The sequence below is a fragment of the Drosophila yakuba genome, chromosome 2R, assembly GCF_016746365.2.
Source record: "Drosophila yakuba strain Tai18E2 chromosome 2R, Prin_Dyak_Tai18E2_2.1, whole genome shotgun sequence".
Taxonomy (NCBI): domain Eukaryota; kingdom Metazoa; phylum Arthropoda; class Insecta; order Diptera; family Drosophilidae; genus Drosophila; species Drosophila yakuba.
The window spans coordinates 21,553,820-21,580,493 of NC_052528.2; the positions used below are offsets into that span (position 1 = coordinate 21,553,820).

The following is a 26,674-nucleotide window of genomic DNA, read 5'->3' on the forward strand; positions in this document are numbered from 1 at the left end:
CAGCCAATGTCGATGGACAAGCCGATAAATAAATTTATGCACAAACCAGACGAGGCGTAAAATGCACAATTTGATTTAATGCCTATATATGTGTGTGTGCGTGTCCCGCCATGGTGTCGCTTTGTCTGTATGCGTTAGCCGGTATGTGTCTGTTTGTGTGTGTGCAATGATAATCGATTTATGGTGTGTGAAGTTTGTTTCCTTAACGTATGCATTTTTTATTTTTTCCCCATTTTTTTTTCACTTGCCAGCCGCGATTCTGTTTTCCCCTGGCCTTTTCGTTTTTATTTATTTTTTTTTTGTTTTTGTGTCATTGCTAATTGTGTACAAATATGGACAAAAGCGTGGACACGGCCGCGAAGGCGAAGGCTTTCTAAATGGCCAGTAAGTAGGCAGAGTCGCTCTCGGCCATCGGTTGCAAGTTGCCAGTTGCCAGTTGATAGTTGCAAGTTGCAAGTTGCCAGTTGCACTGGGCTAACAGGCGCTTTAAAATGCCTGCGAGAAATAATTTATGCATTTCTTTGTCTGCCGGCTGAGATAAACAGCGGCAAAGCAGTTTAAGTGGTTTTTTCTGCGGCGGCACAACTTTACCATATATATATATATACATTTATATGAAATGCTATGGCCGGGAATTCTGATTGGGCTCGGATCGAATCGGATGGTGCATTAAATGATCGTTTTATGCAGCATTTCATTGATTTATTGATGCGCATACGTAATCGATGGGCTGGCAGGCGCGGACTTAATGCAAGTCTTACTCAAAATATCTTTATAAGAGCCAGTGACACGTATGCTTAAATAGTTTTTGTTGAAATCGAAATTGGTTAAATTATTACTTTAAATAGCATGCAATAGTATTAAGTATTTATAACACTTATGCTTCAGACCTTACTTATCAGATTCTAATTTATATCAATGGATAACTCCCAGGTCCTTAGCGCCTTCGGAATGGCCAATCCTTTTATTATTTAGAGTAACTATTAATCTCTACTGGATACTGCCCATTTGGTAGCCCACTGATCAGTTTACGAGATTAATTAATGTTATTTATCTAAGAATTAGCACTCAGCAATCAGCCGGGTCATTATACATAGATTGATCGATTGTGCAGTTAAGCACCGACTTTTACAACCCTCCAAATCACCAATTGGAGCTCAGTCCGATCCTCGCCAGCTGCTTCTGGAAAGGCTCACCTCGAGGTTGACTCGATGTTGGCGCTGGGATAATTGGATCGCCGAGCTCCCAACTTTTTGGGGCTAACTGCAGAGTTGGAGTCGAAGTTTGAGTTCGAGTTTGGCTTGGTGAGCGGTAATTGCCGCGTGTTAATTCAAACAAATGTCGAGGATTGCACATTTAATGTGAAAATGAAGAAACATTGCGTCGCGTGTGTGTGGTTGTGTGTGCGAGTGTATTTATGTGCTTGCTGCTTGCCCCAAACGAGGCGACTAGTAAAATTGGCCAGTTTTACACAGGCGAAAATAAATATGAAATATTAGATAAATAATTAATACATAAGTGATACTGTCAGATGAAAAATAGGAAGCCTCTGAAATTATGCCATTATGTTAGGCACTTATGAAAGTATTTTAAATGATTCCTTTTATTTCTTTATTTACTTGAATTAACCTTTTCTCACAGTGCAGCACGTTGGCTAGGTGGAGCGAGTGAAATAAATGATCCCGGCTTCATGTTTAATTTATTTGAAAGTTAACACACATATAACAACAGCAACAACAACTGCAGTTGAAGACGAGGCCGGTGACTGTAAAACAGTAAAATACTACAGCAACAACACGAACAAAAATAGAAAAAAAATCGGGGAAAAAAAATAGCAACAAAACGTATAGACAAGGTGGAGATGCCTGGACGTTTGTTGGCCATTTGGCTGCAGAGCACGGCATTAATGCGTCGTAATCACACTAAGCAGACATTAAATGCGTTTTCGCTGTTTGAGCACCACCAGCACCACCGCAGCAGCAGCAGCAGCACCACTGAAGATTCGCAGCACCACAAACACAAAAAAAAAAAAAAAATGGTGAAAAATAACACAGACGACTAGCCGGGTGAAGAGGAGCTTGCAACTACAACATTTACCTGTGGCAGCGCCTAAATGATTGATAAAATAATTGCCTGCACGTGAGGCTGGAGAAAGAGCGAGACGGGCGACGAGAAATAGAGAGGTGAAAAGAGAAAGGCCTCTCCTCACGCAATTCCCACTCCAATGGCCACCAGTCTAAGCAGTCCAAGACAGTGTCAACCCAAGGCCTGGGAATCCCAAGGAACCTCCCGAAAAACACCCAAAAATAAGAGGAAAACATTGTGCCGTTCATTCCAAGTTTGAAATACCCTATAACATTAATACAGCCAATAGTTACTACCATAAATTAAAAACAAATATATTGCAATACAGAAACTTGGTTTGGGTTATTAGATATTAGAAGGTAATAGTTGCCATTGCACTAAAATGGAAATTCAGCGCCGTCAATCAGCGGCAGAACACCGAAAAGTAAAGCCTCCCAAAACTAAAGCAATCCGAGTGCTGGAGTCCGACTACTCCGAAAAAAGCATTGGCAATCTAACGAATTATAACGTGGGAAACTAACTGAAAGACACCTCGCAGAGCGAGACGGCTGGCGAGTGAGGGAGAAGGCACAAATTGCCGCAGTTAACGGTTCCTGTTTCATCGCAAATTTGGCGGCTGAAAACAGAAACAGAAACAGTAAAATGGAAAACCCCAAGCCGAACGGAGCAGCAATACAGCAATACAGCAATAGAGCAACAGAAACAGAAACCGAAAGACAAGCGCCTGAATGAAGCTCCCAAAAAGCCACAGCGAAACTGCGACACTAGCCTGCGGTACTGTGGATCTGAAAAATGCGAAAATCTATCGAGAAATGTCCTTAGCATCATAAAAATAAGTGGATCGTAAGGATTACTTCACCGCTCTTGCTCTAAAATTCCCAAGCAGTTCTAACAGTCCTAACAATTTCTTGAAAAAGTATGCTACAAAATGAGAACATGAAAGACTGTCAATAACTATATTCTGAATCGGTGATATGCATAGATATCCATAAGAGTTTTGAAGTCAGTCCGACTAAGATCACAAAACGAGAATCAAATTCAAAGTTCCCTTTTGTATATCCATTAAGTTAGCTTTCTCAGTTAAAATGTGTTATATCCCTGCCATGCAACTCTTTTAGCCATTAACAGTACTCTTGAATTTATCGCCCAAACTGATTGATTGTGATAACACCTTTGCCCCACTGTGCTTTGTATCTTTGGCAATGCCAAAACGACTGCTCCACGACAAGTGGCCCCCCGCACGGATCTGCCCGCCCACTCGTGCGCCACATTATTTCATGCAAAATCATGCCATGGGAACCACGACCCAGCGATGCTCCACGAGCAGTCATCCTACCGTCCTCCCATCCTCCCATCCTCCCATCCTACCATCCTCCCATGGCCATCCCAAACCCCAATCCCCTCGTGGAAGTCACTGCATGAGGCAGCAAGCAGTCTAGAACTATTACCCCAGTCCCTGGCCATGGGACAGCATCCGACTGCAACTAATGCACAATCATCGCAGATTATTTCATTTAATGTCAATACAAAACCAGCAAGAAGCCATCGCAGCCAGCCTCCGCTGTAGTACCTCCTTCTCTGAGTCAGTGCACTGAGAGGAATTATTGGTATATTAATAATGTTCACCTAAAAAGCAATTCGAACAACTGAAACTTTGAATGCAACAAGCAAGTTAGAGTTACCAGGTCAACAAAAATTACTCCTTTTCCACGTGTGACCATCATCTTAAAAGTTATGCCATAATTAAGATATTTACACACTCATCCTTTTTTGTGATTCCTCTTTTTCTCGGTGTAATGGCGACTTCGTTTCTGTTTCAGTTCGCGACCATGGGTTTTGGCCAGGTCCCGGGATCCTGGCGTGCATCGAAAGCTGAAAGTTTGACACTCCAATTCTCAATGCCGCTGGGCAAACAAATTGAGTGTAGAGCGCGGCGGGGGGCACCGAGGCGTTTTGGCCGTTAGTGTTTTGCAAACGAGTTTAAACTGCTGTTGACTTTTGAAAAGTTTAAGGGCCCGAGCAGCCAGCAGTTAGCAGTCGATGCGGCCAAAAAGACAGGCGATCCCAGATCCCACAGCCAGTTTCGATTCCTCCATTTGACCTTGCAAAATCGATGTTCAATGTTCGATTTCGGCACATTTTTCGCTGGTTTTGCTGGCTTCTCTTTATTTATGGCCCGGCCAGGCCATATTTATTTGGGGCTGTCTCAATGCCCGATCCGATCGCATCCGTCATGCGCCTTTTCAATGGTATTTGAAGTGTGCAATCAATTTTGGTTTTGTGGTTTTGAAAACAACCACACAACCCAGCAGTTTGCATATTGAGATTTAGCGAATGACAGCAGTGGTGAGTTATTCCGTAGCGGAAATCATTGAATGTCAGATTTATAAGGTATAAGTAATTCGATAAAGCCTTTATTGATTTGTTTGCTATATTGGTTTGTTGTATACATTTACTTAGTGGTTCTACTCTCACCAGTTGTTTATGATCAAGACTATTAAGGTATAATACCCGAGTGCCAATTAAGAGTTTCAATACACCCGCCCTGAGAAAGCATATATAAATCGCCCGCGATGCAATCTGAGGACTCCCATCTTCCGCCATTCCCACAGTCCACCATAAAGTATTCATAAAATATCTGCCAGTTCCCAGTTCCCAGCTTCCAGCTCCCTGCTATCTTCCAGCAGTTATCAATTGAGCTAACAACCACCCACCGATGCTGCTCTGGTGCTAAGGAGACTCAAGCGAACAAAGTAAGTAAAATACAAACCGAGCTGATATCTGGGCAATCTTTTAAATTAATTTGTTGTCACCAGTTTGTTGAAATAATCTGGCGAGCAAAACAAATGTTACCGCCAATCGAAGCCAGGTGGGTGGGCACCTGAACAGCAGCAGCGGCAACAACGAGAGGCAGCGACACATGCCGCAGCTCGCAACTTGCAGTTCGGACTCGAAACTGCCCAACCCCAAAATTGTTCACCTGTCAAATCAGCGAGCTGCGATCTTTTATTGGTGGCAAGAGGCGAGCGCCAATTGTTGCTGGCCACAGTGAGCTGCCCCAGCAGCAGCAGCAGCAGCAACCCGAGCAGATTTATTTATTTAAGCGAGCCAGGCTGCGGTGCACCCAATTTCAAATGGTGCTGGCTATCCCAGACGTGCACTGCAAGAAAATCTTTCTGCTGCAGGCAACATCTTTGATTTTGGTTTAAAGAAATTCATGTTTACTTTACAAGAGATATCAGTGCATGTAGCTCAATTAAAAAACAAACAATATGTTGTTAAGATCTGAGAAACTCCTTTTAATTACCACAATACTTCACTTCGTCACTGTCACAGTCGATTTTCTATGGTCACTAAGCTCTTAACGGCCCGAAGCGGAAAATCGCTAAGCTAATGATGGCCAGAGTTTCCGAAATATTGTCCACGGATGGGATCGATTTGGAACGGCTGCCGGTGGTCGGGGGCAATTTCTCGCAGTGTGTGGTAACAACGGCTGCCGCTGCCCGAGTGGCTGGCCGGGTAAAGACTTAATTAAAGCTTGGCTGTGAGTCTCTGAGTCTGAGTCCGAACCCGAATCGAATCCCGCTCCGCGTTTGCTTTTGCGTTTGGCCAGTTGATTTTGTTGTTGGCCGTTTGGCCGAGCGATAAATTCATGCCGCTAATTTGGCAGCGTTAACTCAATTTGTGACCACAAAATGCACAATTTGTCGCTGATTTTGATTGCCCATTGGCTTCAACCGGTGCTCTCGTGTGTGTGTGTGTGTGTGTGTGTCTGGTGTTGTATGAGGTATTGGCCACGCCCCAAACGAGCACCCAATGCCTTTTGTCTGTGGCATTGTTTATTGTCTAATTATAGAGAGTGGGGCACAAACCGCAAACGCGGCCCGGGGTGAGATATCAAAAATCGCTGTGGGGGAAACGACTCTCTCGACGATCCAGACAGAGCCCCCCAACTCCAAACTTCCAGCTCCAGCTCCACCTCCATTTCCTCCATGGGCATCGTCGTCATCATCTCACGAGTGCATCCAACTGCATTCGGCTTTATCGGAGCTCGCAAATCTTTTCTCCTCACACAATTGACTGTCGGCTCTTTTCTACTGCGGTACTCCTCCGTTCGAGTGCCCCGATGGTAACTCCGTCTGCCGTGGAGGTTGGTCTATAAAAGATTTTCCCATAGCTTGCCGCTTCATATTTTAAGCTGATAAAAGTGTGAAGTGGCTGGAAAATGTGGTTCAGCTTATGCATAAAGCGCGGCAGCCTTATAAGGCTCTCAACTCTAAACTCCTAACGGACTGAGCACGCACTCCGACTCCAAGTCCAACTAAGACGCCGAATCCGACTCTGACTCCAGCTCCAACTACGACTTGGATGTGGATGTGGATGTGGATGGGGATGCGGACTAGCATCTGCAGATACAACTTAACTCGGACCCGCGGACCCGATTCGATCCACTAACTGGCTCATAAATCTCGGCAATTAATTTTTTAAAGTGCAAGCCGCTGGAGTGGGACTCCTTACTTACTTTACTTACCAGCCGTGACAACTGTCACCAGCTACACACGTTAAGTAAATAAAAATTTGCTCACATTTGTTTTCCCAGCTTTTGCGTAATTTGCGCAGGAATTTTCGCTCGTTTCTCTTTCCTGCAGATTTGCAAGATGATTTAGGGCAAACCACTTGTTACGCAACTTACGTTGGGCAGAGTGGCTAAACCTGGCTTAAATTGTGTTTAATGATAGGGAAACTAATTGCCAGATTGTGTTAGGTTGGTATCTTGTACAAAGTCAAGAGCATTTCATGGCGTAGAATTTAGCGAGAGCTGTTCATTCGAGTAAACTTACTTGATGATAAAAAGCATTTTATACTTTTAACTTATTCCTATTTGAATCAAAATGTTATAGCAAATCCTGAAACATCAAATTTCCTGCAAATAAACTTTTCTTTTCTACCCACTGTACTTTTACTTTCAAACGTGCAAAAACTTCTCAAGAATTTATCGTGTCAAACGATATGATATCAGTGAATTTTCTCACACCGATTGCACAATCGAATCCATCAGCCGTATTTATATGGTGTCTGTGTGTAGTTAGTTATGGGGATTGCTTCATTAGGATTACTCCATTCGCCAGCCTTAATTTCCTTGTAAGAGAGCGCGCACATTCAAATCGTTAAACCAAAATGTGCAAAATTTTATTTTACCAATAATTTGCGAAAAAATATTTTCACGAACGTGGGAAAACCGCCAACGTCTGCTGTCCATGTTGTAATGGTCGTCATCCCTCCCCCCAAAAGCCCCCTCAAAGCCCCCCACTTGATCCCTGATCGGGACCAACCGATCAACAGCAGCAATCCATGTCAAACTGAAAATTCAACAGAATTCGAGCGCGCAGGCGCAAAGTCGACGTTGCAGTCGAAGTCGCCGACGAAGTTGCAGTTGCAGTCAAAGTCGCAGTCGCAGTCAGCTGAACTACAGCCAACCAATTATTTTTATCGATTTGGTTGCAGCCACAAGACGCAGCTAAAGTTGCAGTTGCAGACGCATGCTTTTCATAATCAAATGTGTGTGACTGTTCCCGGCCCCACTGTGGCATCAATGCGCAGCAGCCCACAGCTCACACAGCTCCCAATTGGAGTCCCACTACCGAAGCAATCCCAATCCTGGTCGAAGTCGCCGCAGTCTGGATCTGTCTCGGAGTGGAGACTCCGTCTCGGGGTTGTGGACATGTGGCAGGCGCAAATGTGCGACTTGTTGTACAATTTCAAATTGAATTAAATGATTGAATGCATGAATGACTGACGCTAGCAACTGGCAGGCAGCAAACGAAAGACTTAGGCAGCGAACGCAGATTGAGTGCAGAGAGCCACTGAGCGTTAATGTTGGCCAAGACTAAGGATTAGTATTGCATATTAAATACTATAAAGATTTTAACTATATTAATTATGAATGTAAAGAGCTTCAGTTTTATTTCCCTGGCTCCTTTCCTTTACATCCTTAATATGAATAACTTTAACTTGCCATCTAATTGCATTTAATCAATCTTAGTAAGTGTGTAATATTCTCAATTGTTCCTACTCTTTTTCCAGTGTACGATACCTCTCTTGAGTCAGGTATCTCCTCGACTTCCCGTGCGAGTGTTGAAAATCCTTTCAATAAATAGCTAAAGACAAGTAGCCGTTAAAACGCATTCAGCTGATTCTGGTTGTCGCGGGTTGTTGTGCCTGTTGTTGCTGCTCACTAAAAGTTAGTGTGTGAGTGTTTGATGGTGGCTAGGCTTTTGGCTTTGATTCATGATGCTGCTGGTCCAGGAGGTTGCGATGCCGACTGGCCGGGCTCCGTGTGGCATGTTTCGTTTGTTGCGTTTTTGATCGCAATTTGACAATGCGAACAAACACAACAGCAACGACGACAACAACAACAACAGCAGCAGCAACAACAACTGCAACTACAGACAGACAACGCTAAAATGAACATGCGCCCGCTTGTCATTTAACATTTTTATGATTTCCAACATGCAAAGGCAATAACATTGTGGCTAAAATCACTGGGAACAGGGGAAAAGTGGGCGGCAAAGGGGCGCTGAATGGGAACAGTTCGACTGCGAATGGGATGGATTTGGAAAATTGGTCTTCTGTTTAGATTTGGCTTTTATGGCTTAATTGAAATGGCCACCTAATGAATGGGAATGGCCAAACGGCAATGCCAAATGGAGATTGCCGGCATTTACATAGTTCCTTTCCTCTCTGCGATGGCCAAATCCCCATGGATGGAGTCGTGGACACAGGAATTTGAATGAAACTCGTTGATGGCTGACAGGAAATTGATTTAGGATTCCGCGCTGCCCCTCCCCTCTGTTTGTTTTTATGTCCCATTACCATTAACGTGGCCATTAAACGATATATAACTCTAATTGGATTATAATTGTGGATAATTGAATTTAGCCCAGTCCAGGCTGATTTTTATCCTTGCCATAAAAGTTGTGTTAAGCTACTTTTAGTTATTGATTATAAATGGTACCTGGAGCGCAACGTTACAACGATAATTGTTAACTTTTTTTTTAATGTTGTTAGTCTTAATATAACTATTATTATGATTTATCAATCTGATATAGAGTTATTAAAACAAATGCGTAAAACATATAAATAAATAATGAGCAAACATTTGTTTAAGTGCGTACGGAGTTATAAATGTGGCTTAATAATTGAGTTACTTACTTATATAAGTGATAATTTGATTTTATAGACACCGTTTCCCATCACAGAAACCACAACAATTGCTAGCACAAAACTGAATTCTTGGAAACGATCATGGCCAGAATTTTCTTCACTTCCGATGACAATCTTGACAAGATCGATGCATGAAATACAATTTTCTTGCTTTATATTCCATTGCCGGTCGTGAAAAAGTTCCCCCAAAATATCGAGCCGATCAAAATTACTGCGGCAACAATGAGACTGAGAAAGCAGATGGGCGATCGAATTATAAACTAAACCAATCCGACCTGGCCTGTCGTCTATTGATGCCCTGCACCCAGTCAATCTGCCAGTGCCAGAAGACGATAAACAAAAACAGATATCTGTGGGGAAAAAAGTGAAGAACAGCCTCGACAGCAGCAACAAAGAAATAGAACGTGAGAAATATTATTCGATGAAGCGCCAAAGTAAACGCTTTGAAAAGTTGTTAGTTTATTCCCCCCCTTCGCTGCTCCTCCAGATTTGCTGGCCGTCTGCAACCCATTTTGCGCCTGGTACACGCTACTCGTCGTCGTCGTCGTCGTCTTCGAAAAACCTTTCTGAAGGTTGATTGTGAAAGTCACGATTGGAGCAAAGTCACACTCCCCGAATCGAATGAATGACGATCTGTGGCTGAGGGCCACCTCCTACTCCTCCAATTCCTACTCCTCCTACTCCTTCGGCTTTGCTGTTCATCCAGAATTTGGCAATTCCCGATGCGGTTTCGCTTTTTGGTGACAAATTGGCAAATTGGCCGGGCGAAGTGAATTGCGCGTGTCATTAAAACGCCGACTACGTTTGAAATGCACCGACTGCAATGAGTGAATGAATCGGAGAACCAAAGAGTATTTTGCTTTACGCGGTGCAAAGAGGGGCAGAACACACCTTTGACTGGCGGATTGCGAAATTGTCGCCGCTGGGAGACACACCCGATCGAAGGGAGGCAAAAAAAAAAAAACAAACCAAGTCGGAGACGAACCAAACCCGGAGCTGCTCTGGGTATTTGCCGCATTTATTAAAAGCTCATACCCTTCACCGAAATGATAAACACCTATTGCGAGGCGCTTTTAAATCGATGTGGCATTAGGGGCTCAGCTTCTGAATTATAATAACTTGCAATTGTATTATCTCGCAAGAATATATCGATAGGATTTTCAGAGGCTACCAGTCTATATAAGCATCTATAATGCAGAAATGAAATTAGCCCACGGAAAGCATCGCTTCATTTGTATACCATTTAAGTTTTTTATATTGTTTTTATAGTTTTGTTAGAGTATAGCCCACTTTCGATCATCGAGGCCTCTCGAATTTCCCCATTTATTATTTCTTTCCAAATCACTTGAAGCTGGCTTCCAATTGCGGACTCGGATCGCGGGTGCGAGTGAGGAAACGAGAAGTATGAAGTCTTTTTCCGACTGCCACAACTGAGTGAGTGACTTGCCACATTCTACACCTACGCCTACACCTCCAACGACATAAAAAGGCACTGCAAGAACTAACTATACTTCATAAGCTAAGAATAGCAAATACAACAAATAACACATGACTTATTTATAATCTTTTCTAAATATCAATATTAAACATTATATTATACGTTTTAATAATAAAAGAAATATATATAGTTATGGTATATGTAATTTTTCGCAGTGCTCAGCTCGATGCTCCCACATGCCGCTGGCTGTGCTTGTTGTTGCTGCTGCCTTTGTCGCATATCAGTTACAAAACGCAGAAGAGCGATCCACACCCAAAAAGCAACAGCAACACACCAAACAACACCCAAGCAACCCAAGTGCAACAACGAAACTTCCGTAAGCAGTCGACAGTTTAATGACTTTGATGACGCAGCCTGTGCTTTCGATTCACAAATACAACTCGACTGCCAAGGCTCCACTTCCAGCATTGTTGTTGCCTTCGATCTGCTGCCTATGTTGCAGTTGCTGCTGATGTTGCAGATGTTGCTGTTGTGCTGCTGGGTGTGAGGGTGTTGCCGCTGGAGCTGCGTTCTGTGGGCGTCTCTCAAATCGCTTTTATTATTATTTTATTTTCCTGCATTTGGCCACTGCGCAGCATCGGCTGTCGGCAGCAAATGTTAGTCGAAGATTTGTGGCAAGCGTTTTTTAACGACAGAGGTAGCCCAGCCTTGAAATGCAGTTATAGCTCGGATTTAGGTCACTGGGCAAAGGAAAAGCTTTTTTCTTTTTAGATACAAAAATCGTTAAGTTTATACATTTAGTTTGTACTAGCAAGATATAATATGTTAAAGGCAGCCTGCTTAATGTACTAAAGCTAAAAAATAGGCAAAAAAGTGGCTCAGAAAACCTACGCTCGTTTTCATGTTGCAATCGCACCAAATAGCTTACCCAAAACGATCCCAAAAGACACACGAATCTTAAATACCATTAAAAATCCATTCTTTCAGCTGACAATCCAATCCGGCAGCCAAATTCTTTACGTTTAACCAGCGAGACAAACTGTCAACCGCAAACACACGGACATTACTCATACGCCACATGGGACTTGATGTGCGCCGAAGTCTATTTACATGTCTAATTGATGGCTGCGATGCGATTGCCGCGGAGTTCATAGTTTTTATATATAAGTTTTAATTTATTTGCAATAAATTTTTGCCGGACTTCTGTTTAGTCTCTGAACATGTGCCGCGAAAATGAGCCAATTAAAGAAATGCTAACAACCGCCGAGAACCGTAACAACCTTGCGACCATAAAAGCAGCAACAACGAAAAATTGGCACACACACGGCGAGAGGGAGATAGAAAGAGAGAGAGAGCGGCCAGAGAGAGACAGGGAGAGATGGGAGGAGGACGCGGAGGACGTGGAGAGCCTTCCTGTGGCTCTTGGCCAAAGTAAAACCAATCAAGTGGCGCACAGTGTCACTATTACCACCTGACATTTACACAAATCTTGCTTTATGCCTCCAATGAAATGAAACAACAACAGTGTGCGACGATGGACGAAAACTGAGCTACACAGGGCGAAAAAATGTCCATTTATATTCGAGCTCAAATGTATGATTTTAAATGGAAATGAAATATTGGAAATATGATTGTAAAATTTAGAAACTCATATGAAAGTATCCTAGTAAGAGCAGTCTTATAGAACTCAGTTCTAAGTCATATGAAGTAAACACAAAGGGCTTTGCAAATAAATTCTGTATATTTTGTTTGACTAATTTTCGGCCAGTGCTTTCGCCAAACAAACAAACAGACCAGCAAACGACATCGACGACTTCCAAACAACGCCGGCTGGCTGGTACGTTTGGACCTGGTCCAAACGCTGCTCTGGCCTATCGCGATGCAGCGATCTCAGGCTGAGGCTCAGACTCTGGCTCAGACTTAGTCTTGGTCCCAGGCTGAAGCTGCGGCTAAGACCCTGGCCGAATCTGAAGAACAGGCCTCCGCCGGAGAGCGATCGTTCGGCAGCCAGCAGACCAGGCGGCTTATCTTAAGAGCCGTCCAGCAGCAGCCAAAAGTCCACAACCACAATGGCCAGAAACAGCAGAAACACCAGCAACGAACAACCGGCGACGAGGAAAAACTCTTTTGTATGCTGAGCACATGCGATGGAACGATGCAGCTCCGCATTGCCTGCCTGCCTTAAACTGATCGCTAACAATCAATTTATTGATTGAGGTCTCAGGTGTAATCGATAAGAATGTTTTCCTTTCCGCGCTCTCCGTTCGCTGCTTTTTTTCGTTTTTTGTCTTTTGTCAGGTCGGTTTTTTTTTGCTTGACTTAGTGCTCCAGTTTGGTGCTTTTTGCCTGGCCTAACATATGACATGGCTACATGACATTATCCGACTTCGATCCGCATTTGTTTATCTTAATGCATCGCTGCAGCCCAGGTCGCAATCCACCATTGGTAGTTTACACATGACTTAGCGATGGACACTTGACACGGCAACCACGGCATCGAAGGCATGAATCGAATTAAGGTATTCAGAGGTGTATCTCGAGAACAAAACTTGATCGATCCATAAGTTTGATTCAATTACACGATGATGTTGTCTTGGCGATAAGAAGCCACGGATCTAATAGACATAATGAATAGGGTGAATCAAAAGAAGTTAAATCGTAAAGATAGAAGAAGTTCCAGTGATATAATAACCTGCGTAACATTTCCAGAACTTGTCCTTTTCAAAGGATTCGGAAGATTCTCACGACTTGGGACTTCGAATACAATGTGGTAAAAGTAAAAGTTACTCTGGCTATTTTACTTATAAAAATGTACATATATACATAAAAATCGTTAAGTAGCCCATTGTCTTCTGTGGATTTCCAATTTGTCTGCTTTTCAGCAAAAGAATCCCACTCCCCCGATAAAATTACTCCGCGATAAGAGGCAAAGTTCTCAGGATAGGCCACCTTCACACTGAGATCGCTATCTTGCGGCCTTTGGCGTCGCTAATAGAATCTGGGACTTAATTAGCCACTCGGGGTTCATTGAGGAATTAGCCGGTCTGGTTGGCTGTTTGGCTGGTGGGCGTTCTCCATGTGTGTTCGCTGGCCAAGTTGGAGCAGGCAGCTTCAATGTTTATTGCAGCGGTCGCTACAGATTTGGTTAACAGTTAACAAGCTTATCGCTCGATACGGTAAACAAAGGTGACGCGGCCGCAGCGCAGCTGTTCCCCTCGGAAAAAGAAAAAAAAATCTTTTGATATTCGCAGGCATCCTGCATTTAGTCTATACGTAGATATTTGTATACACTCTTGTTTTGTTTTTATTTTAGCTCCTTCAGATAATTAAGGCAAGACGCTAGTTGGCTGGCCAAGGCAAAGTCAGGCGGCCAACAGCTGCACTCTGGCCACCGGACCACAAGACCAATTTTGGCCAAAAGGAATCACAGTGCGGTTGGTTGGATGTTGCTTTGTTGTTGCTATTGCTGTTGTTGCTGCTGCTGCTGTGGTGGTTAGCCTTGTTAGCCTTAGCCGCCGAATGCAGATGCAGATAATGATCTGAGCTTGGGGGCGGTCAATTTAATGGTTAACTATTAATAACGTGATACGAAATTGGCGTTAATTTGTAGAAACATTCCCCGCCGCATGCACGGACTAATTTGAGCAAATCCAAAAGTGTAGCAGGCCAGGAGCAGGCCAAAAAAGGATGTGAATGGTGGTGGGTGGTTGTATGGACATATGGCCGTATCGCCTTATAGCCTTACATTGCTTCGCCTTTTTGTATTGCTTTATTTTTTTTGTTTTTGGTTTTTTGGCTGCTCCCGCCGAAGTCATGAGTCAAATTTTTTTGTTTGGCAAACACGAAGAGCGAGCTGCTGCCGTTGCACGACTTGTAGACGCTGCTCGAAGAATTCTTTTTCACAGCTCCGAACAGAAATCCAAGGGGCCGGATGACTGCATGACTGGATGGGGATGTGGGGTATATGGGGGCTTCCAAAACATACACCTATTGGAAAGGTAGAGTTAAGTAAACCAGTGCCGCATTTGCAGCTCATTCGGCGGACCAAGTGTGCTCCAGTAGACAATGCAAATTGCTAATATGCGATTGCTATGCAACTCGAGTCGGAGACAAATTTTCAAATATTTTTTTGCCTGCTGCTGAATTGTTTGTTTTATGCTGTTTTGTTTTGTTTATTTGTTTGTCTTTCGGTAAGCTTGCCGCACTTATGACCAATAAATATGCAGCCAGCTTGGCTCCGTTTCCACATTTTTTTTTTTGGTTTTTTGTATATTTTTTACTGCAGGCATTGTCTGCCGCTTGCGAAATTAGCTTGCCAGGCTAATGAGCTACACGAAAAGATCTTGGGAAACTCCGAATCAGCGCTTTGCTCCAGCTCCAGCTGGCCAAGATCCTTAGATGCAATCGTTTGTGCCTTATCGATCCGATAATGCATAAATGGCACTGTTTTGAGGAGCAGCTCGACCAGCCTTTTGCCTCATTATGATTCGTGTGGGCCACGTTGACTGTGATGACTAACACGAATCGATCGTCGCCGAGATCCTCGTACTGCAAGTCGTTGTCAGCTTTCGAATTGTTTGCTCACGAAAGCGTGGATCTACTTTGGATGTGCAGTGCTGTGGTGTGGAAGTTGTGTTATGTTGCAACTGCGTGGTTGTTGCCTCCTTGTTCGCTGTATATTTTTCGCTCGGATCTCTTCGCATGATCCTCTTTCTTTCCCCCTGTTTTTTTTTTGTATTTTTTATTCATTTTTCGACTCGGCCTGAGAAGATGAGCACGCGGGAGAACACTGTGCAACAGGTTTGAATACCTCCTCCGGTTGGCACATTGATTTATGCTCGCCCAGATGCAGGGCACCGCGCTTAACGGGCCGAGGAGGGACTTCTTGAGTGGCTTTCGATTAGCCCCGGGGTCTCTGAGAATCGGGGGTGTTCCACTCCAGAACTCCAGAGCAGGTGCCCTCCGAAAGCCCCATAAGATAAGATGTGAGATGGTTGAGTTCGAGTCATTGATGCCATAGATTCTTGTAAATCAGTTAACGATTCAACGAAACTGCTTAAGTCAAGAATAAATCTAGTCTAGAAGCACCATTTAGTGCTCAAGAAACTCATTTAAGTTTCTTAATTACGAAATGTCTAATGTCTAATTGGTATTTTTGTGTCTTTGCTCGTAAAGAGTTTGGGAATTAGTGTTTGCATAAACTTTCAATTACCAATTGCCAAATCATCTTCCCCACCCACAAATTCCATCGGGCCGCACCCCATTCCATTCGCCTGTTGTCCAGTGTAATCTTTTCAAAACTTCGTGTGGCATATGCTGTCTAGCATTTTGTTGCCAGTGGTACGGTGGTTACTGGAGGGATCTGGTGTATCTGGCGGTGCCGTCGGTGGTGGTGGTGTGTCAGTTGCACGATTGCCAGAGACAACGTGTCTCCAGTGTCATCAGCATCTCCATTTTTCTCCGCTTGTTTCAATGTTTTCGGGTTAGTGCTGCCACCGAACATCCGAGAGCACCCCAAAGTTTGTACACTGAGAAAAAGTGCTGTCAAGTGGGTTCACAAGAAGATTCTTAAGTGCGATTCTTTGAGAATGTATATCACAGTCGAATGTTATTTTTAAATAAATTCCAGGCTTCAAAACTCATTGATTGATCAGTTTAGGAACAATTCAAGCCTCTTGTTTCAATGCCCTCCCAAGTCTTTATATGACACACATATAAGCTTTTTAAGCAGGTGTTTTTCCCAGTGCATATTTCAATGTTGTTGGAGGCGACGCTGGCCGCTGTTATAGTGCAGAAAAATTACTATGACAACGCTGGAAACAAGTAAACCACAGTTTACATTCACTCAATTCGGTTCCGGCGCGGGTGGCGGGCTACGGCGGTGGGATCTCCGCCAGATGGGGATTGCGATGGGGGATAGGGCTGAAACTAAGGGGGGGGGGGTGTAGGATGGAGATGGAGCCCGCAGAGACAGAGACGGGAATGGCAGAATCGTGGCGTGGTGGTGGCACGCTCATCTTCAATTTTTCTACGATGCGACGTCGCTTGGATCGGGTATTTCTTCTCTTTCTGGCCGTCTGTAAATTTTTGCTTTTTTCGGCGGCGGCGACTCACACTCGTGTTCCTTGCACTCTACTCCCGGGTCTTGGGCTCAGTTCCCCGATTCCCCGATTCCCCTATGCTCCTCAGCTCCTCAGCTCCTCAGCCCCTTGGCCATGGTCTGGGCCTGGTCTATAGTCTATGGGGTCTGGGCCCGATCTGCGCAGCGAGATGAGTGGTTGGCAAAAATGTTTGAATGCGATCACGAACTTGACCTTTCACATAACCTCAAAAGCCAGTCACAGTCACTCAGTCAAGTCAAGTCAAGTCAACCCGATGCGCTACATACGCGCCATGTTAACCAGGCCCAGAGACACGGCTGCTCGTCGTCGTCTCCACCCAGTTTCACTTGGGTTCCATGTTCCGCGATCCCCAGCCCATCTACCCATCTGCCCATCTCGAATGGTCAACCCGCCCGGGTGTCAGCCGAGGCATAATTAAAAAACAATCACCGCCGCCGTCCACACGCCCATCCGTTTGGATGTGGGTATCTGCGGCTCCCCCTGCCTCCCGCCTTCCGGAATCGCAATGTGCGGGATCTGGGATTGGGGCATCTAGTGGAGCTCGTCGATCTGGGCGAGGCCTGCTGGTGGAGCCTCCAATCTCCAGGTCGCTGGGAGCCGCCAGCGATTATGAGATCTGGCTTCAGTTGACTATCGCTGAGGGAGCAGCAGATGCATTCGCCAAATCAGCAGAGCGCCAGCCAGATACCCGAATCGCAATCGATGAAGTGCAGCAATGCGAACACATTGCGGGATTAGACGATAGGTTTCTCTACAAAATAGTCAACCCAATGAATTAAATTATGATAATATTATTCGGTAGTCTCCAGTTGATTTATCGGCCTAAAAGTGTCACTTAAGTCTAGATATGATAAGTAAATAGTTCACTGTATTTTACCGATCCAATACTGCTTTGATCACGGTTCCCATTTCCCCCTAAACCCATACCCATTCCATTGCTACCATTGCGCCCACCTGCCCGTCACATTTTCACCTTGCCATCAATATGCCCCAGCCCAAGATGTGCTTGGTACTCGAGCACTTCACCAAATGTTGCATATCATTCGATGGATGCCGTGGATGCTCCAACATCGTCGCCTGGTCGCATCCCCTCCCGCTCCCGCTCCTGCTCCGCCACCGCCCGGTTCGGGTTGGGATCTCCGTCTTAAGGTCGTTCGCTCGCTGGATCGACCCGCGTGTCGCCGCATCTACTTAACCTGGAAAGCCTATGCCCCTGAGTGGCGAGAGGCCGATCGCTCGGTGGTTCGGTGGTTTGGTGGTTCGGTGGTTCGGTGGTTCGGTGGTGTGGGATTGTACGATGTTGGGCTGTGTTTTTTGTTTTTTTCCAGCTTTTTTTGTTTTTGTTTTTGGGTAAGGCAACGTGGATGTCCCAGGCTCGGCTCGGAGACTCTCCAGCCCGATCTTCGGGCTCCACCCTTCTGCCCACTTCTGGAATGGTGGCTAGTTCAACAGCTTTATTTATGGGCTGTTTGGGTAGCTTAAATAAATCAAGTTGTAGTTGCAGTTCCAGCTTCCCAGCACACCAGCTTACCAGCTCTCCAGCTTACCAGCTCTCCAACTCTCCAGCTCTCACCTCTTCTGGGCACTGCAATTAGAGTTGGTGGGAATTTGGCACTGTCTCCGTCGTTCTGGGGACCTTTTGGCCGCATTGCCCTCCATTCATTGGCAATTTGAGGCTATCTATCGCTGCGCTAGCTAATTGCATAATTATTTAAAGCCCATAATTTATGTGTGCCGAAAAATCTCGGCTCGGGTGGCATGGCTTTGGTTTTCGTGTGATGACCGTTAAGGTTGAAAATTAGCCCGGACCATTATGTGCCGTTTGTTTTACAAATTTTAACGCTATTTAACACATTCGCCACGGATCTGTAGATCGCTGTACCGCTGGAACGCTGAACCACTGGACCCGCGGACATGGAAGACATGGAGACATGGAGACCTGTGGACGCTTTGGTAGCACGCCATAAACCATTAGCATGAGAGATTGGTGTCGCCGCCTCTCTATGCGCTTCTCAAATAGCTATTGTGGCCAGGTGAGCGCATTGACAAAATTAATGATGCCCTCACTAATATCATGCCTAATTGATTAATATGCGCGGCGAGACAACAACTTTTTGACTTTCGGCTCGAGCCTTAGCTCCAGCTTTAGCTTCAGCTTCAGCTCCAGCTCCGGCTTCGTGCGCAGCTCTCTAGCTTGGATATCTTTAATGGACTGGATTGGAGCTCGGGTTTTTAGCTGTTAATCTTACTGTATAGCCATTTAAGGTAAGCTCTCTGGCTTCTTAATTAAATTAGGTGTACCGCTGGGCACCCTACGGCTGGGATGGCCGTGTAACTAACCATCTATTTATCTAGTCAAGTTTTTGTGGCTTTTTCGGGTTTTCGGGGCGTTGCTGTTAACTTCAAACACATACACTCGCACTCACACACACCTTGCACACACACACACCTTGCACACACACAAACCTCGCACACATCGAGGCAAAGAGAAAGGCTGGCAAAGGTCAAATGGTCAAACAGTTGGTGGTGGTTGGCTGCTTAGACGATCGCTCGATCGGTCAAGTGGTTAAAACCAACACGAACTTACCCCCACCAAATCTGCAGCCACTTGTTGTGGGTCAGGTTCCTAGGTGCCTATCTGCCTAGGTTCCTGGGCGTTGGATATAGAGCGGTACTCGCAGCGGAATCAGCATGAGCCTAATGGGCCCACAACCGATCTGCTGATGATCACACGGCGATACTCATCAGGCTTTCACGTATGAATGGCTCCGCCTGATGAGCATTAGGCAATGACTAACGTTTTGTTTCCCCCCCTTTGTTTGAACTTGTCTGCGAGATTGCCGGATAATCTCGGCCCCCCAATCCACGGGGGAGAAGTGTGGAGTGGGTAGTGGGTAGTGGGGAAGTGGGAGTGGGGGAAGCCGTAGGAGATCTGAGAAATTCAGTGTTTTGTCTTTTTGATGGGAGGAGTGTGATCATGGGTTGATATAAATGCTGATAGATATCTTTAACATAGATCTCTGTATCGTTCCCAACGAGCTGCGCTCTTACTTATCGACTGGATTGTTTGCTCATCAGGAATATCTCTTTTATGATCCGATGAAATATCATAGATTAGAGCGCAGAAGTATTTGTTATTGTTATTAGTTTTGGCCAATATTTAATTAAGCTCCCTATTATCTACGGTTTTATTGCTCATAATTATGGATTCATTGAATTCCTCTATTTTCCTATTTTACACTACATTCCTGTACTATAATATGTATAAAATCATAACATTTCTATAAAGAGTGTAAGCTCCCCATAGTTCAAATAAGTTTTCTGCTTTTACCTTTCGTTCCACCCACTAATGGTATTCCCAAAAACATCTTTTCAGCACTTTAGGCCCAAACAAAAAATCGAACATCATTAGAGAAGAAATGCAAATTGGACTTGTAACTCATTTCTCTAGGTATTCGGTGTTCTCAAGCTCGCGATGACCTGATTTTGCTTTCAAGTGATCAACTTGTGGCGTCCATTTCATTGATTAATTGTTTTCGGCCCAGTCGGCATGCGAGTTCAGGTTGAGTTAACTTAGATAGCGTATAATTAGCAACTTACCGCGCGGCGATCGTAAGCTCAGATCAACTGGTTCAACCTGAACCGGAGGGCCCTCTGCCTGTGGATCGGAAAGAAATTAAAGATTATCATCAATATTGTTTATCGCCGGACAGCGGGGGAGATTCAGTATACGAAAAGCCCATTATGCATGCAGTCGAACAATAGAGTCATAAGCTCGGCTTGGGCCAATCAAGTGCTAATCAAGTTTGACAAAATGCTGTTGATGGGCGAAAGTGTTCGAATAGGCCAAGAAGACCAAGAACAGGGAGTTCAGTTTGGGGGTTTTTAGGGAAATGGAAATGTGTGGAGTGTGCGTGCTTGGAAGCTGTTTGCTTATTGAATTCACCTAGCTGGAACCACCGCAAATGACTTCCGTCGATATCGGGCTTACTCCATATGGAAGATCGGGCCAGATAAGTGGGAAGAAACCGAAAAACCGCAATTGTTGCGCATTTCATGTGCTTACGAAATCTTTAGCCAATAAACTAACGGCAATAAAAACCGAAAAAAAAAGTTTAAAGCGGCGAATAATAACAAAGAAACAGTTATGAGCTGCCCGCAGCGCCATAAAATGGATAAATTTTAATTTGGCACTGCATATGCATTTTTTTTGCGGGGGAATGGGGTGCCAGAGCCAACACTTTGCAGTATTATTTAAATGAGGCTTAAAATATTACAATATTTTAGGGGTGTTTTCGACCATGACTTATCGCACAGAGAGCCTACAAAAAGTTTTAAGACCAACTAAGTTTACTCTTACTCGTTTATTTTAATAATGGCTAAGTCTGCTCAAAGGACAAGCTTTCCAATAATGACATATAAGATGTCAGCACTTGCAGGGTTAAAGCCTTTCACAGTCATCCTTTTGACCAGTCAACGTGGTTAACCCAACTTGCAGGGTAGCCAGGCAGCCTGATGCCAACAACACGGTCGCGAACAACGTCGGCAACACCAACAACCAGCGGGGACAACCGACAAGCGACAACCAGGACCAGGCGAACAACAACCAAGTCAGCATCCATGGATGCAGAGTGTGTGCCCAGTGGGCAACAACGACAATTGTCAGGCTTGTAGCGCAAATTATGAAAAAATGTCAGCGGCGAGTGGGCGCAAAGATGCTGAGGTGGCCAAAAAGGGGAGGGGGAAGAGGGAAAGGGGGGAAGGGGGAGCACCAAGAACTTGGCCACGCGATGTGAGCAGTTGTTTACCGCTGTCGCCGCTTACTGCCATGCAGTTATTTAAACAAACAAATGCTCATTGCCAGCATTAGATTAGATAGTTTGTCTTCGATTGTGTCGAATGGCAGCCGTGGGGCATTTTTGGGTCTCTTTTCCTTTTTGTTCGCTTTATGGCCCACAACATTGACAACAACAACTTCATTGGCCGGCAGCGGCGATCGATATCTGGATCTCGATCCAGATCCAGATCGAAATCGAGATGGGCGATGGGAGATGGGAGATGGAAGACGGCGATCGACGCTGGAGATTGCAATTGATATGCGACTGATGTTGGCCCCTGTCCAAAGGTATTTATATTTATATTTCTTGGCCCCCATTCACTTTACCCTCTAATTGCCCGCGCTGATTTATTGTTATATAGATTCCGATTTCGATTCCGATTCCAATACCAATTCACCCCACAAACTCGCTGCTTTATGATATTGTTATGGGGCGCTGCAGCCTCCGATCTGCTAATTTGTGTTGGGACGTGCTGAAATTTCTCATAGGCGCCGCAATTGATAGAATGATCGGGAATGGCCGGGACATTAGTTGGCTCCGATTTCCCCCCACCGACGACTAGATGCGATGGAACTCAATTTTATGGATTGTCTTACGCTTGGTATGTGGTATTCTGCTATTCTGCTACCCCCTTTTCCGCTGCTACTGCCGTTCTGGCTTTTGACGGCTTTTGCCTTTGAGGCGACTGATGGGATGGGATGGGTTTTATGGGGCATCAAAAGGAATTGGCCCACTGGGAATTCCTTCGCAATTGCCATTTCGAATGGCCAGAGTGTATCGCTAACATGAAAATATTTCACTCTTCTCTCGCTCTTAATTGATGGACGCCTGCTTCTTTTTTTCTTTTTTGGTGGTAATTGTTGCTCATGAAAGCGATGGGCCCTAATGAGCTGTACTTGACTGATATTGAAGACAAATTGCAGCCAATAACAATTAGTTAGGTGCGGAAAAGATTGCGCTGAAACAACATGGGTGCAGTCGCAATTAAATTGCAGAGGAGCTCTACTTTAAAGTTTTAAGAATTTTGTAACTATTATGACTTTTACGAGATCACATATGCTTTGCACTAAGACTTTACTAAGCTCCCCAGTTAACCAGTGGATATATTCATATGTATATTCTGAATCTCTCCTCGTCGCCCGGATCTTATCTCTACCGACATAGTTAATCTGAGAACTCACCTCCTTTGCTGACAGAGGGTCGGATCCAAGTCCATTCTGCAAAGAGAAGCAGAAACAGGGAATTAAGAGTGGTACAATGCCCCTCTTCGCGTCGAAGTGCAACAGGTTGGTGTTGGCCAGGTATGCCCCTCGGCGCCCCTCCTGACCCCGTCCCCCTCGTGACCCCTTAACCCGCGAGTCACCAAAACAAACTTTCGGCTGACAGGGTCGCAGAGGTGGCCGAGAAAGGGGAGCACATGGCATATGGCATATGGCGTTGGCGTTCGCGTTTGCCTTCGCATCGGTGTACTTACCATGAAAACCATTAAATTGTAAAACGTCTTACAAAATAATAATTGCCCGGCAACGTTCTGGCCACGTTACAAAAGACAGGCAGCAGCAAGGGTTTCTGTATTCTGTTTTCTGTTACCGGACTTGGCAGAGGGAGGGGGTGGTGGTGGTGGGAAGGTGGAGGCGGATGCCTGAAATAATCGCTGTTTTGGTTTTGGTTTTGGCTTTTGCTTTTGGCCTGGCTTTTGTCGCAGCAGCTGTTGCCCGTGCTCTTTGCTGCCTGCAACTGCCGCATGCTATTTCGCATCCGCGGAATCAATGACAAAACGAGTGCAACGCACCTTGAGTTTTTGTTTTCTACCCTTTTTTTTGCTGTTAACCTTCCGCGCTTCTTTGTATTATTTATTTTTATATTTTTTTTCAGCTTGTTTATGCGTTTCGGTGGCGGGGGACAACCCTTTGCGGGGTGGGGGGCCACCGTAGCAGAAGCAAAAGCCGCATTTTGTGTGGTAACGAATGCAGCGCGCGCAGTGCGTGACGAAGTTACTTAGTTGCTGCTTAGCTACTTAGGCAAATATATGTGATGATGAACCGCCTAAGCATGACTTAAAAAAAAACAAAGATAATGAAATGAACTAAACTGAGCATGAGCAGCGAAAACCAACAGATTTTTCCAATTGAACGAGGCAGGGTGATAACTAAAATTGGCAATTACTAGTGGCCCTGCATCCGGTTTTAGCTCGTATGGCTATAGCTATAGCTCGTATATAGTCTGCGGCTCACTTATTAGCACTTATTGCCGACGCTTCCTGGGCGGGGGTGTTACACTTGTTGTTGGGGGCTTGCATTTCCGGTTGGGCAGTCAATTGCAGTTCCCGGTCCCGCGGGCGCTATAAAACTCGCACTTAATTCGATCAACTGAGGCACATGCTACGGACACAACGCCCCACCAAAGAGCGTGTGTGTGTGTGTTGCTATTATTTATTCCGCTGGATTCTTGGTTTTAGTCGATGTTGTTGTTGCTGCTGCTGCTGTTGTTGTCGCTGATGCTTTTTTTTTATTTTTGTATTTATCGAGCGAGCGTGAGTGTGCAAATTACAGCACATCCGTCATTTTAATTTCACTTAAAACGCCATTTAAAGCGTCGCACCAACACAAACACTAAGTTGCAGCACGCAGTGCAAGCACGCACGCATGCGCAGAAACGCCGGTTAGGAAAGCGCAGCGGAACGAAACGGAATGGAACGGCCTGCCAATCATATGTCAACTAATATTTTATAAACATATCATAATCGTATATACTCTATACTCTATATTCTGTATTATTATTGTTTCTATTCAACTGAGTTTGCTTTTGAGTTTGCTTTGAATGTGAGCTCAAAAAAGCGAGGAGAACAGAAAAGCGTTTCCCGCACGTAGCACGTTTGAACGCGGCGCGGAGCAAACTTGCTCTGAGCTCTTCGAATTTTAACCGCCAACTTTGGCTCCCCCGAGTGTGGTGAGCTTTGGCGCCCGCTACTCACCACACCTCGCACACGCATTTGACATTCGCGCGCGCACGTGTGCTTGTGTGTGTGCACCACTTTGTTTGTTTGTTTAGTTAAGGTGGAGCTAGGCTAAAATGACAAGTTGGCGCTTATGTTATTGGGTGGCCAACACTTGCGCGCCTGTGTGTGTGAGAGCCCCCACCCATCTGCGCCAATGTGTGTGTGTGTGAGCGCTTTTGGCGCTCGTGTAGGTGTGTGTGTGTGTGCTGGCTGTTAATTAACATGCAGCACACACACGCAGCCAGAAGCTTGACAAGCTCAAAGTGTAGGTGTTTGGCGCCAGCGATTTCATTGGCTGACGGACCCTTAAAAGCCGTTGTGGGGGGTGAAGGTGGGGCAGGTGGGGCTGGTGGGTCATGTGTGTGAGGTGAGTGGTAGAAATTAACACAAGCGCAAGATACTTTTTGGAGCACTCGCTGACAGCAGCCGCGGCTTCCATCCAGCGGCTTTATTCCTAATCGCAGAAGTTGCATCGCACACGATTTCGCCGACTTAGCACAGTCGAAATTTAGTCTGTGTAATCTAGTTAGTATGCGCTAATCAAACATTAGTATTTGTATATTACGAATCTTTATTAATATTAATAGAGAATAATTTAAAAGTTTAAAGAGCTTTGAAATTAAGTTAGAACAAAGGGTAATGCCATACGCAAATTAAAGAAAAGTCATAATTTCAAAGAAAGTTATTCTCTTTCTTAAGTAGCGATTAACAAAGTTTAATATTTTTAAATTCAAAGCTTATTTTACTTAAAACAACTCAATAAAGCATAAAAATGGATTTTACATTCAATATTCTGTAATTAGATTAACGCCAAAAAAAATTTTTATAAGTTTGTCATTTGGATTAATTAGGATTAACGAAGATACTTACAAACTACATTGTAAAGACTACATTTTCAATTTCGGGAATACTTAGCCGATGTAGGGTATTTCCACTGTAAGATCAAAAGCTGTGGGAGTTTGCCCGCCGACCGCTCACCGCCCCGTTTTATCCCAGCACCCAACCCGTTAGACGTCGCCAGACTACCTGATCCACTTTTCCACGCGCTTTGACGACCATTTTTGGTAACAATAAATCGTGATACATCATCAAAAGTCAATTCGAATATGTAGACAACGCTGTGCGCTCGGCAGGCAAAAAATATTTTAATTTTAATTGATTGTCGAGCGAGATTTACGTGCACCAAAAGTTTCTTCTCACGCTCCGCAAACACTGCCACACACATGGTTTTTGCGATGGCAGGATTAGAGCATTGTCAAAATGGAAAGTTGGTCCGCTTGGCAATCGTTTGGCAATCGCACCACGCAGAGCAGCAAACAAAAAAACAACGACAAGAGATGAAAAACAGAAGCAGCATCCGTGAAAAAAAGTAATACGCAAAATACCTTTTCCAGCTTCTCTCTCTGATTTGGTTTTTTTTTTCGTTCGATTTGGGCTCGTAAACGGAATTGAAATCAATAAACTACGTGACTGCAGCGTGTCCAATTTGAACATTAAGATAATTTTGAATGGTCGTATCTACAACTTTGCTACACTCACTGTGGCGCCATCTGCCAGCGAAAAGAGGCAACGCGATGTTTATTTAAATGATTTTTATTTAAGAGATACATGTCCTTACATTATCCTAAGTTCCCCCAAACTGCAAGCTCACATATGACCAATTTGAAGTCGTGATCTAAAAATGTGTTTGAAGCATATTTTTCAATGCATACTTTTAGGCGCATGCTGCTGTTCACTGTCTGAAACCGTATTTATACACTCAATCCAAAAAGTTGGCTACGTATATTTCGTAGTTTTGACCAATAAGAGAATGCGAATCCCTCTTTTACTCCTTTAAATATAAAATAATCTTACACTAAACTATATTTTGCTTTTATGAACGACCATTAATATATAGATTACATTAGTCTGTGCTTTATAACAATAATAATAATAAATGTGCGAAGGGCAGTAAATCATATTGCTCATC

General features: G+C 44.5%; 1 protein-coding gene across 2 annotated transcripts in view; it reads right to left on the bottom strand.

Moving 5' to 3' along the window:
- LOC6531754 (Krueppel-like factor luna) overlaps window positions 1-24,583 on the bottom strand; it is a 32,916-nt gene extending 8,333 nt beyond the window's left edge. Inside the window, exons 1-3 of one of the 2 annotated variants that reach the window (XM_039372403.1) lie at window positions 23,182-24,581; window positions 22,889-22,924; window positions 20,470-20,527 (exon numbers count right to left, since the gene is read on the bottom strand). In XM_039372403.1, coding sequence (XP_039228337.1) covers window positions 20,470-20,527; window positions 22,889-22,924; window positions 23,182-23,193 — 106 coding nt within the window. In that variant the 5' untranslated portion in view covers window positions 23,194-24,581. Of the gene's footprint in view, window positions 1-20,469; window positions 20,528-22,888 lie in introns of both variants that reach the window. The other variant, XM_039372402.1, reaches the window with a different exon arrangement.
- Between the last annotated feature and the right edge of the window lie 2,091 nt (window positions 24,584-26,674).